Genomic DNA, 21556 nt, shown 5'->3' on the forward strand with positions numbered 1-21556 from the left:
GTGACTGAACAACAACAGCAGCACAGGTGCTTTGAGAAGTCTTAAAAGGAAAGTGGCTGTTGAAATGGGAGAAAGGATGAATAAAATATCAGATAAATTGGTTTTTCTGTTTTATTAGTTTTCTTATAGCTAGAGACACAAATGTTGGTTTAATAGCAGGCCGTTAGCAATATGCACTGGATTGAAGTAGATGGGATAGTAAATTGGAACCTACCTCTCCTGATGCAACACTATTGAAACAGCTTTCGATATAAAAAGCTCTCCAGGTTTCTAAATAAACACTTCCAACCTAACTACTTTGGCAATTTCAAAGTAATTTCTTCTTCTTTCCCTGGTGTTTTAAAACTCTCCCTCTCTAACTGTTTTTGCAAAGAAAGAGCCAAAGAATTGATAAACTATTTGCTGAAGTGGAAATGTAGCAAAACCAATTGTATGAATAAGATGCCCTCATTCAAACACATAGAAAAAGGCTAGTGGCTCTAACTTCGTACCTCCTCTTCTGCGGGAGGCTCAGGCCTTTGATTTAACAGTCTCTATGGAGAGGTTCCTGCAGGGTGGACTGGAGGCCAGTCTGAGGGATGCACACAGGGCCACATCCAGACACGTCCCCCACTTCCCCTCCTTCCTTTCCTCCCTCCCGTCTCTCCTTCCTTTCCTTACTTCTCTTACCCACAGATCAAGCTGAGACACTGACATTTTCTCTCTGGTTTCCTGCTCGTGAGAGTGGGAATACTGATGAAAGGACTTCACTAACCCCCATAACAAAATTGGCTCACTCTCATTCAGCACTTGCTATGAGCTGGTTGCTTTTACACATAGCAATTCACTCAGTCCTCATCACAGCCCTCGTGTATACTTATTATTATCTCTGTTTTGCTAATGAGGGGGCCATAGGTTGGGTTCCCTGGGAAGCAGTCATTGAGATGAGGTTGAGAGTTCAGGAGGGTCATTAGGGAGTGCCTTTGGGATTGACACTTGTGGCAGGAGAGGAAGGAAGCAGGCCTGGCCGGTGAGGTGGGAGTGGGGTGGGGGGGCAGGGTGCAGATGGTGAGCTGTGATGCTGGCTTGATGACAACTCAGCTGACCTCACAGGGACCTTTGGGATCAGAGTTGTTCATTGGCCAGAGAGGCCAGGACCTTCATATCCCACCTTGATTCTGTCAGAGTGGGCAACTTTGGGCAGAGCGTGACCTCAGGTAGGGTAGCTCTGGAAGTCCTGCCAGCTGGGGACAGCAAGTCTTTCCTTTGAGGAGAAACCCGAATGCCACATACAACATCCGTCCCATGAGAAAACTGAGGCTTGAGGAGCTGAAGTTGCTTACTTGTCCAGGACAGGCTGACAAAGAACAGAGTCAGGATACATGTCCCCAGGTGGTGCTTGAGCCTGAGCAGAATGAAATTCAAATGCCTACTAATATCAGTAATATCTTATAGTTATCTGATGTCTTTTATTCAAGCATTCCAAAGAAAAAGCAAATCTAGAGATACTATTTTGAGCTATCTATGCAAAATGAGAAGCTGGAGAGGTGGTTTTATATATCATTCACATTTCACTGCCAGAAAGATGTATTTTAAATGTAATAGCAAAAGTAGCTAACAACATGTATTTCTTACTATGTGCAGGCACCATTCTAACAGTAGCTATAGTACCAATGACAGTACTGCTATTTAGCCTCATTAGGCAGATGATAAAACTGAGGCACAGAGAGGCTGTATAATCTGCACAAGGTGACACAGCTGGCAAACGGCACAGTGCAAAGTGCAAAATCCAGGTGTCCTGAAGCTCACACTAGATCCAGTGCCCACAACCACTGCTGCTTCTAAGAACAACAGCAAACAGTTTCTTTGGTCAACAATCAGGCTCACCAGAACTTTATCATAAGGTGGTCTTTTATTAAATCATTTACAGGCACTAAAGGATGCTTCCCCAAGAAAATTATAAGAATTTTTTTTTTAAGTTTAAAATAAAAGCTTAAAAAGTTTAAAATAACTTAAGGATGAGAGTGAGTACTGTCCCTTAAGGTGTTAGATAGAGGTTTTGGTGTTTTAAATACATTGAGTGCAAATGAAGTTAGAAATCTCAGAGTTTAGCACTTGGTATATTCTCCAAGTTTTCCTTTCACCCAGAAATTTTATACCTTGTTATACAATCTCTGTAATCTGCCTCACATACTTTTTTTTTTTAGCATGAGAATGTTTATAAATACATGCATAAAAATAAAATATTTGCTATGTCCTGTTTTGTCATTCCATGGTCGCATGCCATTAATTTATGTTTATTACTATTTCTAATACTCTATAGTTTAGATGAAAGCACAAACTCACAAAGGAAATCAGTGAAAAAATGGAAAGGAGAAGGAAACCCCTAATGTGTAGGGTGAAGGGAACATTCCACCTTCAGAAATCAGAGCAAGAGAAATGGAATGTGCAACTTGCTGTAGGACACCAGCCAGAGTCCACACAAGGCTGCCAGAAAGGCTTCTCAGCACAAGAATGGAAGGGGACTCTGGGAATGAGCCACAACAGCAGCTTGTCCCTAAGTCACCTCTGTGCTCCGTGGGCTAGGCTGCAATGTCTTGTATAAACGCTGGTATTGTATTCTGGACACTGGGGACCTCTACCCCTCACCTCCACAAAAAGCAAATGCAGTTAAGAAGCCAGAGACAAAATGTTACCATATTGTTTAGAAACACTACAATGATCCAACATGCTCTTGCCACACTCGTTATGTTGAATTAGTACGCTCAAAAACAGGAATCGAATGAGAGAGAGAGAACCAGAAAACAACAGCAAACTCTAGGACTTGTCATTACATCACTTTTAAAGACTTACGGGGGGGTGGGGGAGGAACTGTCGACACTTTCTCATTGATGGACTACAATTTGAACATCAAATATGAGGTCTTTGTATAGAATACCTATTATAACTACAAAGAACCCGTCTTTGAACATGAACTAACTAAATGTTCACAGCTCCTGTATTTCAGACTACCTTTTCTATTACATCAATCCCCATCCCTTCCTTTTCTTCCCCATCCCTTCTTTTACGAGATAGATTAAAAGTTCCTCTTTAGTGAGAGCTTGGTAAGCCAGTATTCTTATAAAATAAAGCAGGACCTCAAGCTGGGACAAAGATAATGCTACCTTTTAGAAAGAGGTAAAAAACATCTGAGCTCTCCATAAAACCCACTTATTTGTTGAGGAAAAGTTCAGTTAGTTTTCAATTGCAAAAGACCTAAAGGGAAAGTTGGGATATCTATGGTCTTAGGGTTCATCTAGATGAGGTTCCCATTGAAAAGAATCACAAATACACAAGCATTTGAAACTCGCTGGGAAAACTGACTGCTTTAACAAAAAAATAAATTTCTCTCCAACTTTGCTTGAAACTTTTTTTAAAGATACTTTGTTTAGCTGAAATTTTACCAGTTAAGATATCCACGTTACCAAATACTTTTTTTGAAACTCTGCTTAGCAGATTGAACATATGAAGTGGTTTATATATCATTCACTCCCACTTTAGTATGAATTAGTTTACTCTGTTCCTGCTCTTCTTACAAAGAGTTAGATTTATGGACTGTAGTGTGAGTGGAGAAAGGAAATAAATATGATGACAGGAGATTTCCCTGGTAGTCCAGTTAAGGCTCCTTGCTTCTGATGCAGAGGGCATGAGTTTGATTCCTGGCTGGGGAACTATAACCCCATATGCCACACACACACAAAAAAGGACTGTGGGGTAATTATTAACCATGAGACACTGCTTTGGGAAAGATCTTCAGTTGCTTTGGGTGTGAAGGAGAGTGACAAAGAGGAAGTTGGGCAGGTTCCCAAATCCAGATTTTTTTATTCCACAATTTGTTCTATAACTTCCTTAAACTTGACACTGACAGTATAGTCAAAATGTTCACTGGATAACTGCAGCTCTTCCAACTCTCAGCTAACACCATAGAACCCATGATGTTGTTTTAAGGCCTAAGCTATTTGTATATTCTTTGTGTGTCTCACTTAAGGAGAGCTCAGAAATTTGTGAAATAGGTCAAGCTTCAGTTGGTTTATTAGAACACTGTTTTCAGTGGGTTTCTTTTTGGATGAACAGAAAATACATTACATTATTTTATTTATTTTAATTAATGTAATTAATGTAATTAATTCTACATGAGCAGAGATTGAAACTACTTTAGCAATATACATTTCAGATATCTTGAAACACTTTCCCTTCCACAGCTATATATTGCATTTCACTCAGAAAACTTATATAAATTATACATATGTATGTATATATATATATATATATACACACACACACACACATATAAATAGATGCTTCAGAGGTGAGTCTGTGGTGGGGTGTAAGGGGGTGTGGGGTAGGTAAGGTGCTACATGATGGGAAACAGGATAAATGACCCCATTACTTAAAATTGGGTTGGCCAAAAAGTTTGGGTTCTTTCTGTAACATCTTACAGAATAATCAGAACGAAATTTTTGGCTAACCCAATATATACAGCTATGGGTTTTTTCCCTACTACTTTGAATCTAAGACAGCTTGGGAAATCTGCTTTAAACTGGGTGAAAAAAAACAAAAACAAAAACAAACATGCTGTCCCACATAATAGGCTTGTTTCTTTGGAGTGTGTGTTAGTGAGGGCTGGGGATGGGGACTCCTCTCACCTTAGAGAATGTGTGAAGAAGCAGTTAATTTTCTACAGGCAGAATGTACTACAGATGTCCTAGAAATATACCAGGCTCTCCACAGGGAGCCTGGTCCTCAGCATTGGGGGAAGTAAACCACTTTCCCTCACCCACCTTCCCACCTCCCCACACTCCAAATTCATACAACTAGAGTGCCTCAACTTTTGGTAGCTTGGTTAAGAACTCTGGTTGCTGCTAAGTCGCTTCAGTCGTGTCCAACTCTGTGCGACCTCACAGACGGCAGCCCACCAGGCTCCGCCGTCCCTGGGATTCTCCAGGCAAGAATACTGGAGTGGGCTACCATTTCCTTCTCCAGTGCATGAAAGGGAAAAGTGAAAGTGAAGTCGTTCAGTCGTATCCGACTCTTAGCGACCCCATGGACTGTAGCCTACTAGGCTCCTCCATCCATGGGACTTTCCACGCAAGAGTACTGGAGTGGGGTGCCATTGCCTTCTCCGAAGAACTCTGGTAGCAGCTTATAAAACAGCTCCCGATGATGCCTGACTCCTGCTCTTCTTAACCCTCCATAGTTCCCTCCCCTTGAGTGTGGGCTGGACCTAAGTGACTCATTTCTAACTAGAAACTTTTCTAATCTACTAATCTAAGCGAGATTATACGACAAAAAGGCTCTAGCTCTATCTTCTTACTCTCTCTTGCTTATTCAGAAGCCATCAATGTTGTGAGCTGCTCTACAGAGAAACCAATACAGCAAGGAATTCAAAGGGATCTCTTGCCAACAGCTAGTGAGGACTTAAGGCCCTTAGCTTAACAAACCAAGAGGAACTGAATATTGTTGTCAACTACAAATTGACACTTGCCAAGATGGTTGCCCACAGCTGAACAACAAGGGCATTTGCCATCTGCCTCTGGGAGACTAAATCCTGCACTGTTGAAGCTATTAACCTTCAACACCCCCTGAGGGAGTTCAGGGTGGAGTAAGGCACTCTGTGCTCCAGGCAATCTGGTGGGACAGGTCTTTAGATAGATATTTTAGGAACAGATTTTATGATCCCAATCCTTGCATCTCCTCATATCTAGAAAAGCACTAAATCCCTTCATGGTGACATCAGGTTTAGCAACAAACTTCTTGTAAAATGAATGCTTAATGGTATTCAACTCCCCCTTCACCAAAACCTTAATACATATTTATGACTTTCCCCCACTGCCGCTTTAGAGCAGTCTCTCAGAGCTATCTGAGGTGCTGCCTCTTGGGCTGCAGTCCTCATTTTGCCCCAAATAAAACTTAACTTGCAGCTCTCAAGTTGTACATCGTTTTTTTAGTGGACACTGTCAACAGGCTTCAGAATACGTGAACCGTAAACTTCCAGAGGTTCAAGCTGGTTTTAGAAAAGGCAGAGGAACCAGAGATCAAATTGCCAACATCTGCTGGATCATCGAAAAAGCAAGAGAGTACCAGAAAAACATCTATTTCTGCTTCATTGATTATGCCAAAGCCTTTGACTGTGTGGATCACAATAAACTGTGGAAAATTCTGAAAGAGATGGGAATACCAGACCACCTGACCTCTCTCTTGAGAAACCTGTATGCAGGTCAGGAAGCAACAGTTAGAACTGGAAATGGAACAACAGACTGGTTCCAAATAGGAAAAGGAGTACGTCAAGGCTGTATATTGTCACCGTGCTTATTTAACTTGTATGCAGAGTACATCATGAGAAACGCTGGGCTGGAAGAAGCACAAGCTGGAATGAAGATTGCCGGGAGAAATATCAATAACCTCAGATATGCAGATGACACCACCCTTATAGCAGAAAGTTAAGAAGAACTAAAGAGCCTCTTGATGAAAGTGAAAGAGGAGAGTGAAAAAGTTGGCTTAAAGCTCAACATTCAGAAAACTAAGATCATGGCATCCGGTCCCATCACTTCATGGCAGATAGATGGGTAAACAGTAGCTGACTTTATTTTTCTGGGCTCCAAAATCACTGCAGATGGTGACTGCAGCCATGAAATTAAAAGACGCTTACTACTTGGAAGGAAAGTTATGACCAACCTAGGTAGCATATTAAAAAGCAGAGACATTACTTTGCCAACAAAGGTCCGTCTAGTCAAGGCTATGGTTTTTCCAGTGGTCGTGTATGGAAGAATTGATGCTTTTGAACTGTGGTGCTGGAGAAGACTCTTGAGAGTCCCTTGGACTGCAAGGAGATTCAGCCAGTCCATCCTAAAGGAGATTAGCCCTGGGTGTTCATTGGAAGGACTGATGTTGAAGCTGAAACTCCAATACTTTGGCCATCTGATGTGAAGAGCTGACTCATTGGAAAAGACCCTGATGCTGGGAAAGATTGAGGGCAGGAGGAGAAGGGGATGACAGAAGATGAGATGGCTGGATGGCATCACCGACTCGATGGACATGGGTTTGGGTGGACTTAGGGAGTTAGTGATGGACAGGGAAGCCTGGCGTGCTGTGGTTCATGGGGTCACAAAGAGTCGGACACGACTGAGCAACTGAACTGAACTGAACTGTCAACAAGCTCATGAGTGAGCTCAGAAGTGAATTCTCCCTTTGCTGAGCCCTGGGGTGATCCCAACCTTGATTAACATCTTGACCATGGCCTTTTGAGAGCCCAAGTCAGAGGTACTCAGCTAAAACACATCTGGATAAAACACAGAAGCTGTGAGATAACAACTGTCTGTTGTTTCATGCTGCAAAATTTCAATTAAGTAGCAACAAGTAACTAATACGAGTATGTACATTTTTTAAAAGTATGTTAGGTATTCACTGATATTTAAACATGGGATTCCTTTCAAAATGCTTTACCTTGTAACATTTCTGTCTCTTAACTGTATCTCAGGGTTATTATTGCTTCTCTATGGGATATAATGTCATGACTACCTAGAGAAAATAATCTTAATAAGAAAGTAGGCTCCATGGAGCCCATCCAATTACTAAATATAGAACCTTGAGCATTTAAAAATATACAAATAATTTTTCTTCAGCTCTCATTTTGATTCTGTTCACTGAATTAATTAATGTTTCTTCAAGAGGCTGTGACAGGTCAAATAAAAGTGAAGAAGAATGCTAAAAAGTACCTACGACAAATACCTTCCTTTTCCCTTGAAACATAAAAATTTTAATGAAAGTTTCTCCCAAACAAAACAAACATTTCAACAATATTTGGCTTTGTGAGAGACTTAAAATTTAAGTTTAAAGATATCATTTTGATGCCAAATCTGGGTTATATTTTTAAAAAGACCATGAGGCAGAACTGTCATGTGGAGGGCTAACATGAACCAACCTGCATGTTCTTTTGAAAGGCAGAGGGAGCACATTTTTCCAGGCTTTGCAAATAGTTTCCTAAAACAAATCTGCCAACTGACAAAAATTCATACACATATAAGAAAATTTCCAAGTTCTGCTGTTGTTGAAACTGAATTTTTTTCTTTTGGTTTGAGGCAGAACCTTTATTAGTTCCCTACTCATTAAAAAAAAAGCCAATGAATAAATCAATACTATTGTTTAAAACGCCTGATGATTTTAATATTGGCAGATGTCTTGGTTCATGTTGAAGAAAATATTGGAATTGGAGGAAACAGCAGGTCTACTAAGAAATAAATTGTTGAGATGCTCCCAACAACTTCTAGAAACATATCCCTGCTTTGGGTACTTGGTGAGGGAGAAGGCTTATCTGGGTTTTGAAGGTGGGAGAACTTGCAAGATCTTAGGTGACTGCGGACAAAGTTGCACACGTGTCTTTCTATAGGTCAACTCAGCTGTGAGCATTCTGGTGTCTCTAGGAGGCTGAGGTTTGCCTCCAAGGAGAGGTAGTCAGTCCTCCTCTTTGTCTCTCAGCACCAAGAATTGTTCCTGGCATATGGTAGGGACTCAAAAATACTGGTTAGGTGATTGCATCAACTTTACTCATAGGGTGAGAAGTACTGCTTAGGTCGCAAGATTTTCAAAGGACAGGTAGCCTGCTCTATGCCAGAGGGTAAGGAAAGAGGAGGGGAAGAGTTCTTGCTCCCATGCTCACACCAGGGCAACAAGTCCACAAGGGGCTGTGCCTGCTCCAGACCATTTGGAGGGTTGAGGAGCAGCTGTTGTTATGAACTTCACTTCTCCCCGATTTAGAAACGGAGAGAGGCAGTGCTTTGTCAGCTGCTGGCTTGGGATACACAAGGTTTTCATGCTAGAGTTGGTTTCATTTCAACTTAACTTTGGGAGAAGACACTAGAGAGCATGCCACAGAAGATGTATCCCTCTCTGGGCTCTTGTGCCCAGAGCCTGAAATTAATCTAATGTTGTAAGTCACTCATGCTTCAATTAAAAAAGGATGTTCTAAAGTCCAGAAGGGAGAGGGTATATGTATACATATGCCTTTTCATTTTGCCATACAGTAGAAACTAACACAACAGTGTAAAGCAACTATACTCCAATAAAATTAATTTTTTAAAAGCATGTTAAATAAATCAATAAATAAAATTAATTAATAAATAATTAACTTATTAAATTAATTAATAAATAAAAATTAAAAATGTAATTCCAGGAAAAGATGAGAAAGGGTCTTTGAGATGTTCTTATCATTAAATATATAATTATTAGCCTAGTCATGGAAATCTCTTAAAAATAACTAAAATGAGCCATTAAGTTGAGGAACTCAACTTCACTCAACTTTTATCTTCATTAAACTGTAATATTTATATTTTCACACCATTGCATGGTTCTTAGTTTACATTTTGAAGGTTGTCAAACAACGAACATTAAAGAGGTGAGGTGGAATAGCACAGTTTTGAAAGCTTTATAACCTTTCTGGATGTTAGACACGTAGAAAAATGAAATTCATTTTTTAATTATAAGAGGTACATGACATGTGACTGATAAGCCCTGGTTTTAAAAAAATTACCTTCTTACACTGTCAAAACTCAGCCGTTCCCTACTCATTGTTCTATCTTACTTTGTGCTGTGGGATCAGCCTGAATTTCCCTCATCCAAAACCCCAGGGCATTCTGGCTTCTGCAGAGAGAGGCCAAGGGCAGACTGTCTGAGACCTTAAAACCACAGGACATACATTACTGGAGAGATGGCCAAACACTTCATGGGAAGAGTAGCTCTATAAAGTACACAGGAAAGTGAGAACAAAGAATGAAAAACTGAACAGTGGAGAAGATTCCTCCCTCCCCCACATGGTGAAAGAAATAAGATGGAACAATTCCCTAAGGATGGTTCATCAGAAGACAAGCCACTTCAAAGAGCTAATTTTAAAATAATAATTTAAAAAACTAACAGAAGTAGGGGAATCAAAGAAAGAAGGCTTTTTGAATTTTAGGAAGCTGCTTCTAATCCAGGCTAACTATTCATCATCATCATCAAAAGCAGGCCCAGGTTCACTGCCCTTTCATCACCCTTTCTCTGCTGCTTCTGCTCCCACCAACTTGAGCTTCCCACCCCATGTAAGAACAGGATGCTTCATGAGCCTTCCTGCTGAAATCTGTGTAAAGGATCCTGGGGGAGAAAGAAATGACATTCATGCCAAGTGAATGAACAGAGCAGGATTCTTTGTTAGGACAGTTGTTTACAGGCAGTAACACTAAAGCATGACGGACTCCAAGTGAATGAGTATAAACTATAGACTTACAGGGCTTCTCTGCTGGTTGAGTGGTAAAAAAAAAAAAAAAAATCCACCTGCCAAGGCAGGAGATACACGTTCGATCCCTGATCCGGGAAGACTGCACATATCTTGGGGCAATTAAGTCCGTGCGCCACAACTACTGAGCCTGAACTCTAGAGTCTATGAGCTGCAACCACTGAAGCCTGCACGCCCTAGCGCCCGAGCTCCGTGACAAGAGAAGCCACTGCAATGAGAAGCCCGAGCACTGCAACTAGAGAGTGGCCCCCGCTTGCTGCAACTAGAGAAAATCCTGCTCAGCACAGCAATGAAGACCAAGCACAGCCGTAAATAAATACATTATATAATAAAAAGATAGTGAGAGGCTGTGACTTGTGGAATCAATGACATCAGCGTACACAGAACCTCCTTAACACTATTTCATTACTGATGATGGACCCACATTCTTTTATTTTTATATTTGAAGCGGGGAGGGGGGGATGTGTAAGTATGTATAATGAACAGCACAACCCCCAAATGAGATTTTACTCTCTCTATACCACAGGGTATATTTCTGCAGCCTCCTATCCAGCACATCTTTCAACAAAGTGCCAGATTTCTAAGGTATGACTTATGATGAAAGAAGCTGACAGGGTAAGAGAAAATTCTTTGCAACAAGTGCCAACAGTGATCTCTTGGGATACTGGAATACTTTCCCAGTCTTTCTTGGCCCTGTGCTTCAAGGGCAAAAAACAAAATGCCTATTTTCCTTTAATAAATTTGCTTTAACTCCATCTGCTTTGAAATGGAAAAGATATCTAGGTGGGTCTCAATCTAGAAAGTGAGTAAATTTTGCCCTCAAGTGGCTAAATGTTGTACTGCAAGGAGACTGTGGCAAAACCTGACATGGTTGCTAAGTAGTCTAATTGGTTCCCTCCGGGGGTTTTTTCATTCTTCTAAAAAGGACGACTGAATTTTAGAGCAAATCATCAGAAAAGTGGGGATTGTGCTCCTGATTTATTATTGAGACCAAATTGCCAGAGAAAAGTGTGGGAATTTAATTATCTGGATAATTTTGGCACCAGGAATTCACTGAATTCAAATGATTAGATTTTGCCTGGGCTGTCACCACTATTTCTTTAAGAAAGTGTTTGTTTATAATAAGCTTCGTGTTCCACAAACAACTGCCTTCTAAGTCTAGAAAAACCAAGGATTCAGTTTTGGGGCTGTCTTACAGCTAAAATGTGGTTATTTAGACATTCCTTTAAAGGGTAAAGGGCTTCCCTGGTGGCTCAAACAATAAAGAATCTGCCTGCACTGTGATATACCAGGGTTCGATCCCTGGGTTGGGAAGATCCATGGAGAAGGGAATGTCAAACCACTCCAGTATTCTTGCCTGGAGAATTCCATGGACAGAGAAGCCTGGTGGGCTACAGTTCATGGGGTCGCAAAGAGTCGCACATAACTAAGTGACTAATACTTTCACTTCACTTTTAAAGGGTGAAAAGTAGGAATTTATACAATAAATATATTTGCACATGTGTGAAACGTTATATGAGGTTCTTCATTGTAATATCATTTATAATGTTAAAAGATCAACAGCAGCTTAGATCCTCATTAGTCTGGGGTTAAATGAATCATGATACACCTATATGATAAGATTTAGTGCAAGCATAAAAAAGCACAAGGTCATTCTCTATTCATATAGAAGTACTCTCCATAATATAGTGTTCAATGAGAAATCAAAGTGTGAAGATTATGCTATACTTGCATTCTGAGAGGAAAAATGCAGGGTTGTACTGGCTTGTACATACATAGCTTATTTCTGGAAGGATAAACAAGAAACTGATTTTTTAAATGGATGTTTCCAATTGCCAAAAACAGGATTGAGCTGTGAAATGTACATAATTTTCACCTGTTTGGTTCACTAGTATTTCTCCAGTGTCTAGAAAAGGGCCTGGAACATTGAAGTCATTCAATAATATTTGTGGAGAAAATGAATCAAATCAAATATATATATACATACATACACACAGAGAGACACAAACACAGAGATACACACACACACATAGACTATTGCCAAGGAGGAGAATTGTACAGCTGGAGGTCAAGCATGGTAGAGAGAATTTTCATTGTGCTTTCATGTACTTTTAAAATATTGAACTATTAGAATAGGTTACCTGTTCCAAAATAAAATTCAAAGAACTAAAGAAACATATAAGGATGAGGAGTTATTATTTGGAATAGTTATTTAAGTAAGGCATTGTTTTGATGGTGATTTAGACAGGGTCAATCACATCATAAAACTATGAATCATTAATTAGCAATAACCTTAGAATACTTAACAGCATCTGAGGAGCATTACACCATAAAAAAAATTGCCCTCACAGGGAGAGGTTTTCTGGGTGCTGCAGATTCCTTAGAGACAAGTACTCGCCCTTTGCCAAAGCCATCTACCTGGGATCCAGGCATATGATTTCAAGGTCAGGAGGATTAAGTTGCAAGGCACAGTTGCAATTCATTTTCCAGTGACTTGATTCACTGGGGGCCTTTGGATGGTTCCAAGGAGTAGAAGAATTCATTAAGAGTGACCATGAAAGGGAGGTAGGAGAGGCTTTGATTCTCAAAGAAGGGTGTTACACCCTTAAGGCCTTCCCCAGACCTCCTGGATAGGAGTCTCTAGGTAGGGTTGGACACCTGCATTTCTATAAAGCTCTACAAACTAACTCTAAGGCACACTACCCTCTGCCCCTCACCCCCAAGACTGAAAATGAAAAGATCCACTCCAGACAGAGACACAACTGGGCTCAGATTGAACAAAATGAAGTTCCTCTCAAGGATGCCATCCATTCTGCATGCCCTGACTCCTTCCTAAACACCTCACCCAGAATTACTTCTAGTTTATTCCTTTCCTTAGAAATGCTGTTCACTAAATTTTAACTCTAGTTCGTCATTCAAGACCAGCTTGCACATTTATCCTACACCATTCTGTTTCGTCCCGTAGGATGCAAGCCTGGCAGTATTTCTCAGAATGCCACTGTGATTCAGGAGGCACCTCCCTGTTAGACCAGAGAGCAGGTGAGCTTTGAGAATGCAGACTTCTAGTCCGAGAATATTCAGCTAAAAAGGAGGCGGCCTGAAAACAGCTAATTATCCATCAAAGAAATCATGTTCTAACTGATATGCTTGTTCTCAGCAAGCACAGTATTCCACAGTGAGTCTGATAATTGGATAAAAAGACCTCAGAGGCTCTTGGGGGCTGGGATGAGAGATGAAAACACACTTTATGTGGATTTCTCTAATGTAATCACCAGTTACAGGGACGGCAAGGAACTTAACAAGCTCATTACCACCTCAGCGTCTGTGATCTCCCCACAAACCCCTGTAACAGCCAGAGGATAAAACTCCATTAAAGCCCTCGCGGGGCCTTGGCCTCAGGCCACAGGGTTTTCATCCTGCCCCCATCAGCAGGCAGCTGGCGTCTCCCGTTACCAGCTGCTGGGCCACATGGAAAATAAGCCAGGAGTTGGTTCAGATGTGTTCTTGGCCTAACAACCAGTATTTTCTTAATCTGGGCATGGAGAAAAGAACGCCAAGCTCAGAGTTGGATAACCTTGTTTATCAACTTAATTTTTCCAGCTGTTCTGCTCTGCTTTCAAAATGACTGTCCTTTTTGTGATTTTTGAAAAAGCTCTGGTGAGGGTCTGCTTTGGGACAGGCTTGTCTGACCCACAGAGGCTGCCCATGGCACGGCGGAGGCCCCAGCCCCTGGTCTAGGAGATGTTGGCCATTCCTGGGATGGGTACTTTTGGCTCTAGAAGTTCATCTCTTCCTCAGAGCAAGTGTTTGTTTTACGCGTGATCAACCCTCCTTGGTTCATGGGGATGCTTCCTCAGCCAGGCCCAGTTCTTTTATAACTGGTCTATCAATAGATTATTTCTCAAAGCAGTCTGCATAAGGGAGGGGCAGCAGGGCAGCAGCCACAGAGAATACAGCATGAATGGTGGTGCCCATAGTGGGCAACACTGTGACCCTGACCGAGGGCACCTGGAGGTGCAGGGCTGTTAAAAGAGGCACTTAAAGAGGTCGGAGGGCAGGGAGACTGAGGGCAGGAAGGCAGCTCAGTCTACTCCAGGCCAAGTTTATTTGAGGCTCCATGGCAGCTACTCCTTTAAGAGAGGTAAAGAATCTGAGTTCTATTCATATGGTATTAAGCAGAAACCCTAACCACATGAGAATCCTGTAAAATGTGACTCTAGCCACAACTCACACTTTAGGCCAGACACCTGCCATGCATCCATGTAATAGCTCCCCTCACTCCAGGAAGCTCTGAAGTTCATGCAAAAGGTACACAAATTGGAAAGCTGAATCCTGGCTTTGTCACAGTAGGCATTCCTTGCTTGGTCCAATACATATATTCTCCACCAGTGTCAGGTAGATCAAACCTTTATGTGAAGCCATATTTCAAATTTATGAGATGGTTCCACTATCAAACAAAGAATTATTCCCAAATTGATCTGCTTGGTAAATTTTAATTTTCATTTATTTGATTTCCTTAAAGGCATACAAAAAACAACTAGAATTACAGACATGGAAACAGCAAGATCAACAGGAAAAGCTACCCTACCTACCATACTCTTAGATAACACCCAGAAAAACAGGAATTACCATCCCTACTGAAATAATTTTGGAAAATTCTTAAAGAGAGAAGAATACCAGACCACTTTACCTGTCTCCTAAGAAACCTGTATGCAGGTCAGGAAGCAACAGTTAGAACCTTACATGGAACCTTACATGGAACAATTGACTGCTTCAAAATTGGGAAAGGAGTATGACAAGGCTGTATAGTGTCACCTTGCTTATTTAACTTACATGCAGAGTACATCATGTGAAATGCCAGGTGGATGAATCACAAGCTAGAATCATGATTTCTGGGAGAAATATCAACAACCTCATATATGCAGATGATACCATCCTGACAGCAGAAAGCAAAGAGGAAATAAAGAGCCTCTTGATGAAGGTGAAAGAGGAGAGTGAAAAAAATTGGCTTAAAACTCAACACTCAAAAAACTAAGATCATGGCATCTGGTCCCATCACTTCATGGCAAATAGAAGAGGAAAAAGTGGAAGCAGATTTTATTTTCTTGGGCTACAAAATTACAGTGGATGGTGACTGCAGCCATGAAATTAAAAGACGCTTGCTCCTTGGAAGAAAAGCTATGACAAACCTAGACAGCATATTTAAAAGCAGAGACATCACTTTGTCGACAAAGGTCCACAGAGTCAAAACTATGGTTTTTCCAGTAGTCATGTATGGATGTGAGAGTTGGACTATAAAGAAGGCCAAGTGTCAAAGAATTAATGTTTTCAAATTGTGGTGCTGGAGAAGACTCTTGAGAGTCCCTTGGACAGCAAGGAGATCAAACCAGTCAATCCTAAAGGAAATCAACCCTGAATATTCACTGAATGGACTGATGCTGAAGCTGAAGTTCCATTACTTTGGCAAAGAGCTGACTCACTGGAAAAGACCCTGATGCTGGGGAAGATTGAAGGCAAAAGTAGAAGAAGGCAGCAGAGGATGAGATGGTTAGACAGCATCACCAGTACAATGGACGTGAATTTGAGCAAACTCAGGGAGATAGCAAAAGACAGGGAAGCCTGATGTGCTGCAGTCCATGGGGTCGCAGAGTCAGACACGACTTAGTGACTGATTGACTACCACCAACAACTGAAATAACAGTCTTCGGAAAGCTAAGACTTTAGACCACACCTGCTATTGATATCATAATGTGAAGAGGTTTAGAGACCTTTGTCTGAAAGGAGACTTTGATTTAAAGAGGAGGGGACAGAAAAGCCATGAGGTTACAGTTTCAACAAAAATGAGAAGATGAGGTCACCAAGGGTAAACTGAGTCAGCTTTCCAGTTTGACTTGGGTTCAGATCTGACTTGAGTCTCTCATTTCTGTTTTGCGAAATGGGAGTGGTGATGGAAGAAAGGGAAGAATTATTCTAGGACGGGGTTACTGTCAAGACCAACCTAATCAAAACTACTACAAAGCATATGTAGACTAGAGAAGAAACACTAAAAATTTAACAACAGTGTGAGAAATTCAGACAAGATGCTCTCTCAGTTCTTTAACATTTTCACATAGTAAGATTCTGAGCCAAATTTACCATAAATTCTCCTTCCTTAAACAAGATATAAAATATGGCGGCGTGGGAGCCAAAAGAAGACCAAAGCTAAAGAGAAGTATTGTGTTCTATCACTCCTGAACAGAGACCTGGTTTTTAATGGGGTGGCTTTGGCATTTCCACAGTGCACAGAACAGATAAAGAATATTCACTTTGCACTTGTGGGTCCGTTTCTCATGATGCCAAGTTGGGTCCATAGTAATCCGTCCAGACTTGTCCTCCTCAGCACTCCTACATTTCTGAATCAGTAGGTGCACTAATGCATTCTGAGTCCTGCTGTGATGTAATTAAGGATAATGTTTGCAGCAAGGAGTAAAGAGAGTTGTAAATGTCTCCCATGGGTGATTAAATGCCGAGGGGAAGTTGAATAACTACAGAATTCATTTGGTGCAAGTTTATCCCAACGCCAGGAGCATTCTGTTTTCCAGTTATAGGATAGGTTTCTAAAAAGATACACACAGCATCCATAAGCGAACATTTTCATGTCCTCATCTCCCTCTAGAGAATGGAGAGCGGAAACTACTGCATCCCAGGAATGCTTATTTATCTAGGAGGGAGACTTGGGAATCAGAACTCTCTTACACTGCGGGCATGACTGCTAACTGACACAACTTTGGAAACAAGTGGTAGTGTAAATAAAACTGAAACTATATATTACTGTGATCCAATAATTTCACTTCTAGGCACGTTGCTTAGGGAAGTTTCCATATACGTGCACAGAGACACAAAGACAAAAATTCTCACTGCACAGTGTTTATAAGAGCCCAACACTGAAAAAATTATCAATATGAAAATAGGAAATAGATAAAAATATGGCCACTTTACAGAAAGGAACACTATATAGTAGTTTAAAAGAATGACAAAACAGAAAACACAAAAAACTACGAAATGTCATTTCTAGTGGAGAAAATGTGTTTATTATAATATTCTTCTCTTCATTAAAAAAGTCTTCTCAAAATAAAAGTATATGAGCAGCAATATTTTTAGCAGATGGATGCTGACAAGCTCCCTCTGAGCCCCTGTGTGAAGGACCTCTGAGAAACTGAAGCAACCTAACCTTTCTGACCTTTACTGCCTTAGCTCCATGCTATCCAATATGGTAGCCACCCACCACATGTAGCTACTTGAATTTGAATTCAAATTAATTAAAGTTAAATAAAATGATAATTTTAGTTCCTACACTGCAGTGGGTACATTTCAAATGCTGAAGGGCCACGTGTGGCTAGTGGCTACCATATTGAACACGTCTATCAGCACACATATAGAACATGTCTATCATTCCTCCAAATTCTATTGACAGAGCGGATCTTGAGCTAAAAACCTGTCTTTGAGACAACCTGAACTCTTTTAGTCATTGCTCTTTCCCCAATATGTCCTTCTGCCCATAGGAAAACCAAGGTAATGACTTAGGAGGATTTTTTTTGTTTCTAGAAGGAATATGTCCACTATAATTCTATATTTCAATTATGACTGAAGTAACATTTTCTTGTGGAAAAAAAAACTGAGATAAATCATCTTTAGAAAGTGATCCAGCCATTATCTATAATTTTGTAAGCATCATATTTCCTTTCCCCAAAACTTAGCAAGTAGGAAAATAGATCTAAGAATGAGAAAGTGTTACCAAACAAGACTCAAAATTTTAGTTCAATGGATTTCCAAGAGCCTTTATTTCTTACCTGTACACAGTATGAGGGACATATACTTCTCGGATTGGAAATTCCAGTATCTCTTTGTGTGGGCGTCCCCGGTTTTCAGGAAAGGGCCTCACTGGCAGCATTTCAGGAGTCAGACAGCAATTGATGGTCTCTGGAGCCAAACATATCTCCAGTCTGAGCAAGCCTAAATTTGGGAAGAAAATAGGCTTGTCTTAGTGAAGACGTCATATACAAAGGATCAAGAAAGACTGCTATATTATATTCCTTTTATGAAAATGAGGATAAGTTGTACAAGTATGAGAATTTTGGAATGCTCAGATAATTTCCTATAGTTTGAGAAAAAGCACATCATGACAATTTTTGAGATTTGATTTCTAGAACTTAAAAAAGCAAGAAATTGTAAAAATGAGTAAGAACATTAGAGGATCTTTAAAGTCCCTTCTAGAACTACCACACCATAAGTTCAGTGATTTCTCTTCATTACAAGCACTAAAAATTGATGATTTTCACAGTGGGTTCCCTGGTACCCCCAGGGAGCTGCAGAAGTGCCTCAGGGTCTGGTAGGCTGAGAATAAGGAGGATACACCCTCACCTTCCACCAAAGCATTTCACTGTTTTCTTATGCTAAGAGTTCCATACAATATGATAAAAGAGGCTTCTCTGTTCACACAATTATCTGCTTTTCTGAGTGAGCAATCAAATATAAAGCATGATGTTTATTTACTGAATCAACCCTTTAATAAAACAGAAAGCATTAACAGATTTGCCCCCAGAACTAGACCTTAACTTCTAATGCAAAATCCTATATTTCACTTGACAAAAAAACTGCAGCATTACATGTCCTAAATAGCTTTGGCATACCAGAGAGGATAAAGACAAGCCATCCACACCTGGAATTGACTTGACTCTTCTCTGTAGGGATGAAGATCTTTTGTAGTCAGCTAAAAACTTGAATAAGTCTTCATCATTAAGGCGATCTCCCTCCTGCCAAGAGAGAAGTCAGGCTTAGTGTAGATGTATTACAGACTCCTAGGGTTGGGACCAGGGATTTCTCAGAAAATTTTTAAGTTTTATTCTAACATGTCTTTCATAGATATGAGGCAACTCTGAAATCATTAGTCATCCTCTTGTCAAATATTATTTCTCTACCACTCCCAACTCACTCTGGCTCTTCAGTCCTCCTGGGGATCGGTCTTTTACTGCATTTCTGAGGACCATTGAGGATCTAGGCCAAAAGCTCCTCCCCATATAACTCAACCTACTGATACTTGTTTACTCCCTGGAACAAAACAGAATAAGTTTACATCTTTCTTCAAAGATCTGAAGATGGAGCGAGCATCTTTCTATCTTTTTCCTCATGTTTTTCATATATCAAATACTCTCATGTTTTTCACATCTGTTTTGGCTAAGAAAGCTAAGCATAAACACTACCCTCCATGTGCCTGCATGGGACAGGCATGCTGCCAAGGGATATATGTGCCCAAGTTCCGATCCTTACAGCAGCGAAGTAAGGAAGGTAGGTAGGTAGGTGTGTCCTATTCCTAAGTACAGATGAGAAAACTCTGACTTAGTTATGTCAAGTACCTTGCCCCCAAGGCAACACAATTGTGAATATTCCCCCAATAGAAATCCTTTCAGTTCCCTGTGAGCTCTATCATGAGGCATGGCATACAGAAACCTCAGTATTTCTTCTGCATTTCAGTTAACATAACCCCTTGTTTACATAACCCCTTGACATGTCCCATGAGAACCGCTTGAGCTTTGGAACATTTTCCAAAACAGAATCAAACTAAGTGTAAGTCAAGTTGTGTTTTGGGCACTAAAATACATATCACGTAAAATTTACCATTTTTGAGTGCAAACAATCTCCAGAATACTTGGAGTTTACAAAACTGAAACTCTATCCCCATTAAACAACTTCCCATTTCCCCCTTCCTGCAGCCTCTAGACACCCTCATTCTACTTTCTGTCATTCCACTTTCTGTCGAATTTGATGACACTAGGAAGTTCTTCATTCTTTAAGTAGTCTCAAAAGTTTCTGAGCTAACAAAGAATACCATCTATAATGGTCATACTCAGTGAGGAAGTAGGCATGTGGAGAGAGCCTGCACTTGGAAAAGGGGTGAGATGGACAACTTCCAGGCCAAGAAATTCTGAACCAAAAGGGAAATGGGTATTTTAGCCAGACTGTTTTCATAGCCTAATAAATGAATTGACCATGACAGTTCAAATAGGATAGTTTATATTAATGGGAACCAATCTTTCTCTTAATTAAAAGAGCTAACATTCATTTAGCACTTGCTATATCCCAGGCACTCTGGGAAGCGCTTTACACGTCTCATGTCCTCTTAACCCCCAACAGCCACAAGAAGCAAGTGCCATCAGCCCTGTCTTGTAGATAATTAGTGAGGATGACTAACTCGTCCTCTTAGTCACTATATATACTATTGCTTTGGGCTCCTGCCCTCATGCCATTATGGGGAGACCGTTCCAGACACACTGTAACATGAAGAGATACCTGCTTGAAAAAGCTGTTAATGGTTAAAGTCCTGAAGCTGGATCCAACCCCATTTTCCTCCAAGGAGAAGGCTCTTTCAGAAAGTCTTCGAGATTGGGACAAAGTTCTCCGCTCACCCGCGGAGCCTTTCCCTTTAAGGAAAACACTTGTCATTCAAAAGTTTGCCTTCCTGTTTGAATACATAACAGTTATTAACTTTACCAAATCTAAGGTATGTTGACGCTCACTGAATGACAACACTGAACATGGCCATTCTTGCTTTGAATAGCAGTTGCCCTCCCCTTATCCTGGTTCTTAGACCCTCCCCCCCCCCACCTCCTCTGTGCAGCCCCTAATCTTCCTCTGGTCATAGTGAGAGCCCAGGAGCTACTGCAGTGCCCTCCCAGGTGGAGATCAGGGTGGCTGGAGTCCAGAACTGCAGCCAGAACAGGGTCTGGCTAAATAATAAGCTTTATTTAGTCAACAGTGTTTAGTTCTGTTTTATTTTTATATTTACATTCCATTGGGAGAGGCGTGTACTCCAATGCCCCTGAAGGCATTTGGGATTGTGACCCAAACACACTACATAAGCCTAAGCACATTCTGGATCTGAGCTTTCTTCTGCTCTTGCTGTGTGGACCAGGCAGCAGAACTGAGTTTCTACCTTGGCTGACCTGCCTAACGGTAATTAGAATGGAGTCACACCCAAATCTGAACTCTTTGACAGTCTGCTTGATTATTTTTTACCCGCTTTGGAGATTTAGGTGAAGATCTTGTTGCTTTTACACTCCAAAACTCAGGGGTTCTGTTGTGAATGGTCAAAGTGCTTACAACTCTAATGGTCCAACCCTGTCTTTGAACATTCTCTTACCCTTAATTCTTGTCATGATGCTGAATTGGAGCTTCCCGCTACCACTGAGCCCCCTAAACTTGCCACGCTGCTCAGGATAACACACGGCATCTTTG

At 40.8% G+C, this 21556-nt stretch overlaps 1 protein-coding gene across 2 annotated transcripts in view; it reads right to left on the reverse strand.

The window, feature by feature from the left end:
- The window catches only part of DOCK8 (dedicator of cytokinesis 8), a 173383-nt gene that overhangs the window by 90967 nt on the left and 60860 nt on the right, over nt 1-21556 (reverse strand). For both annotated transcript variants that reach the window (XM_081502767.1, XM_081502760.1), the window contains exons 12-14: nt 20612-20742; nt 18984-19077; nt 18115-18277 (exon numbers count right to left, since the gene is read on the reverse strand). In XM_081502767.1, coding sequence (XP_081358893.1) covers nt 18115-18277; nt 18984-19077; nt 20612-20742 — 388 coding nt within the window. The remainder of the gene's footprint in view (nt 1-18114; nt 18278-18983; nt 19078-20611; nt 20743-21556) is intronic.

The sequence above is a fragment of the Giraffa tippelskirchi genome, chromosome 1 (assembly GCF_054371585.1).
Source record: "Giraffa tippelskirchi isolate mGirTip1 chromosome 1, T2T-mGirTip1v1.2.pri, whole genome shotgun sequence".
Classification (NCBI taxonomy): domain Eukaryota; kingdom Metazoa; phylum Chordata; class Mammalia; order Artiodactyla; family Giraffidae; genus Giraffa; species Giraffa tippelskirchi.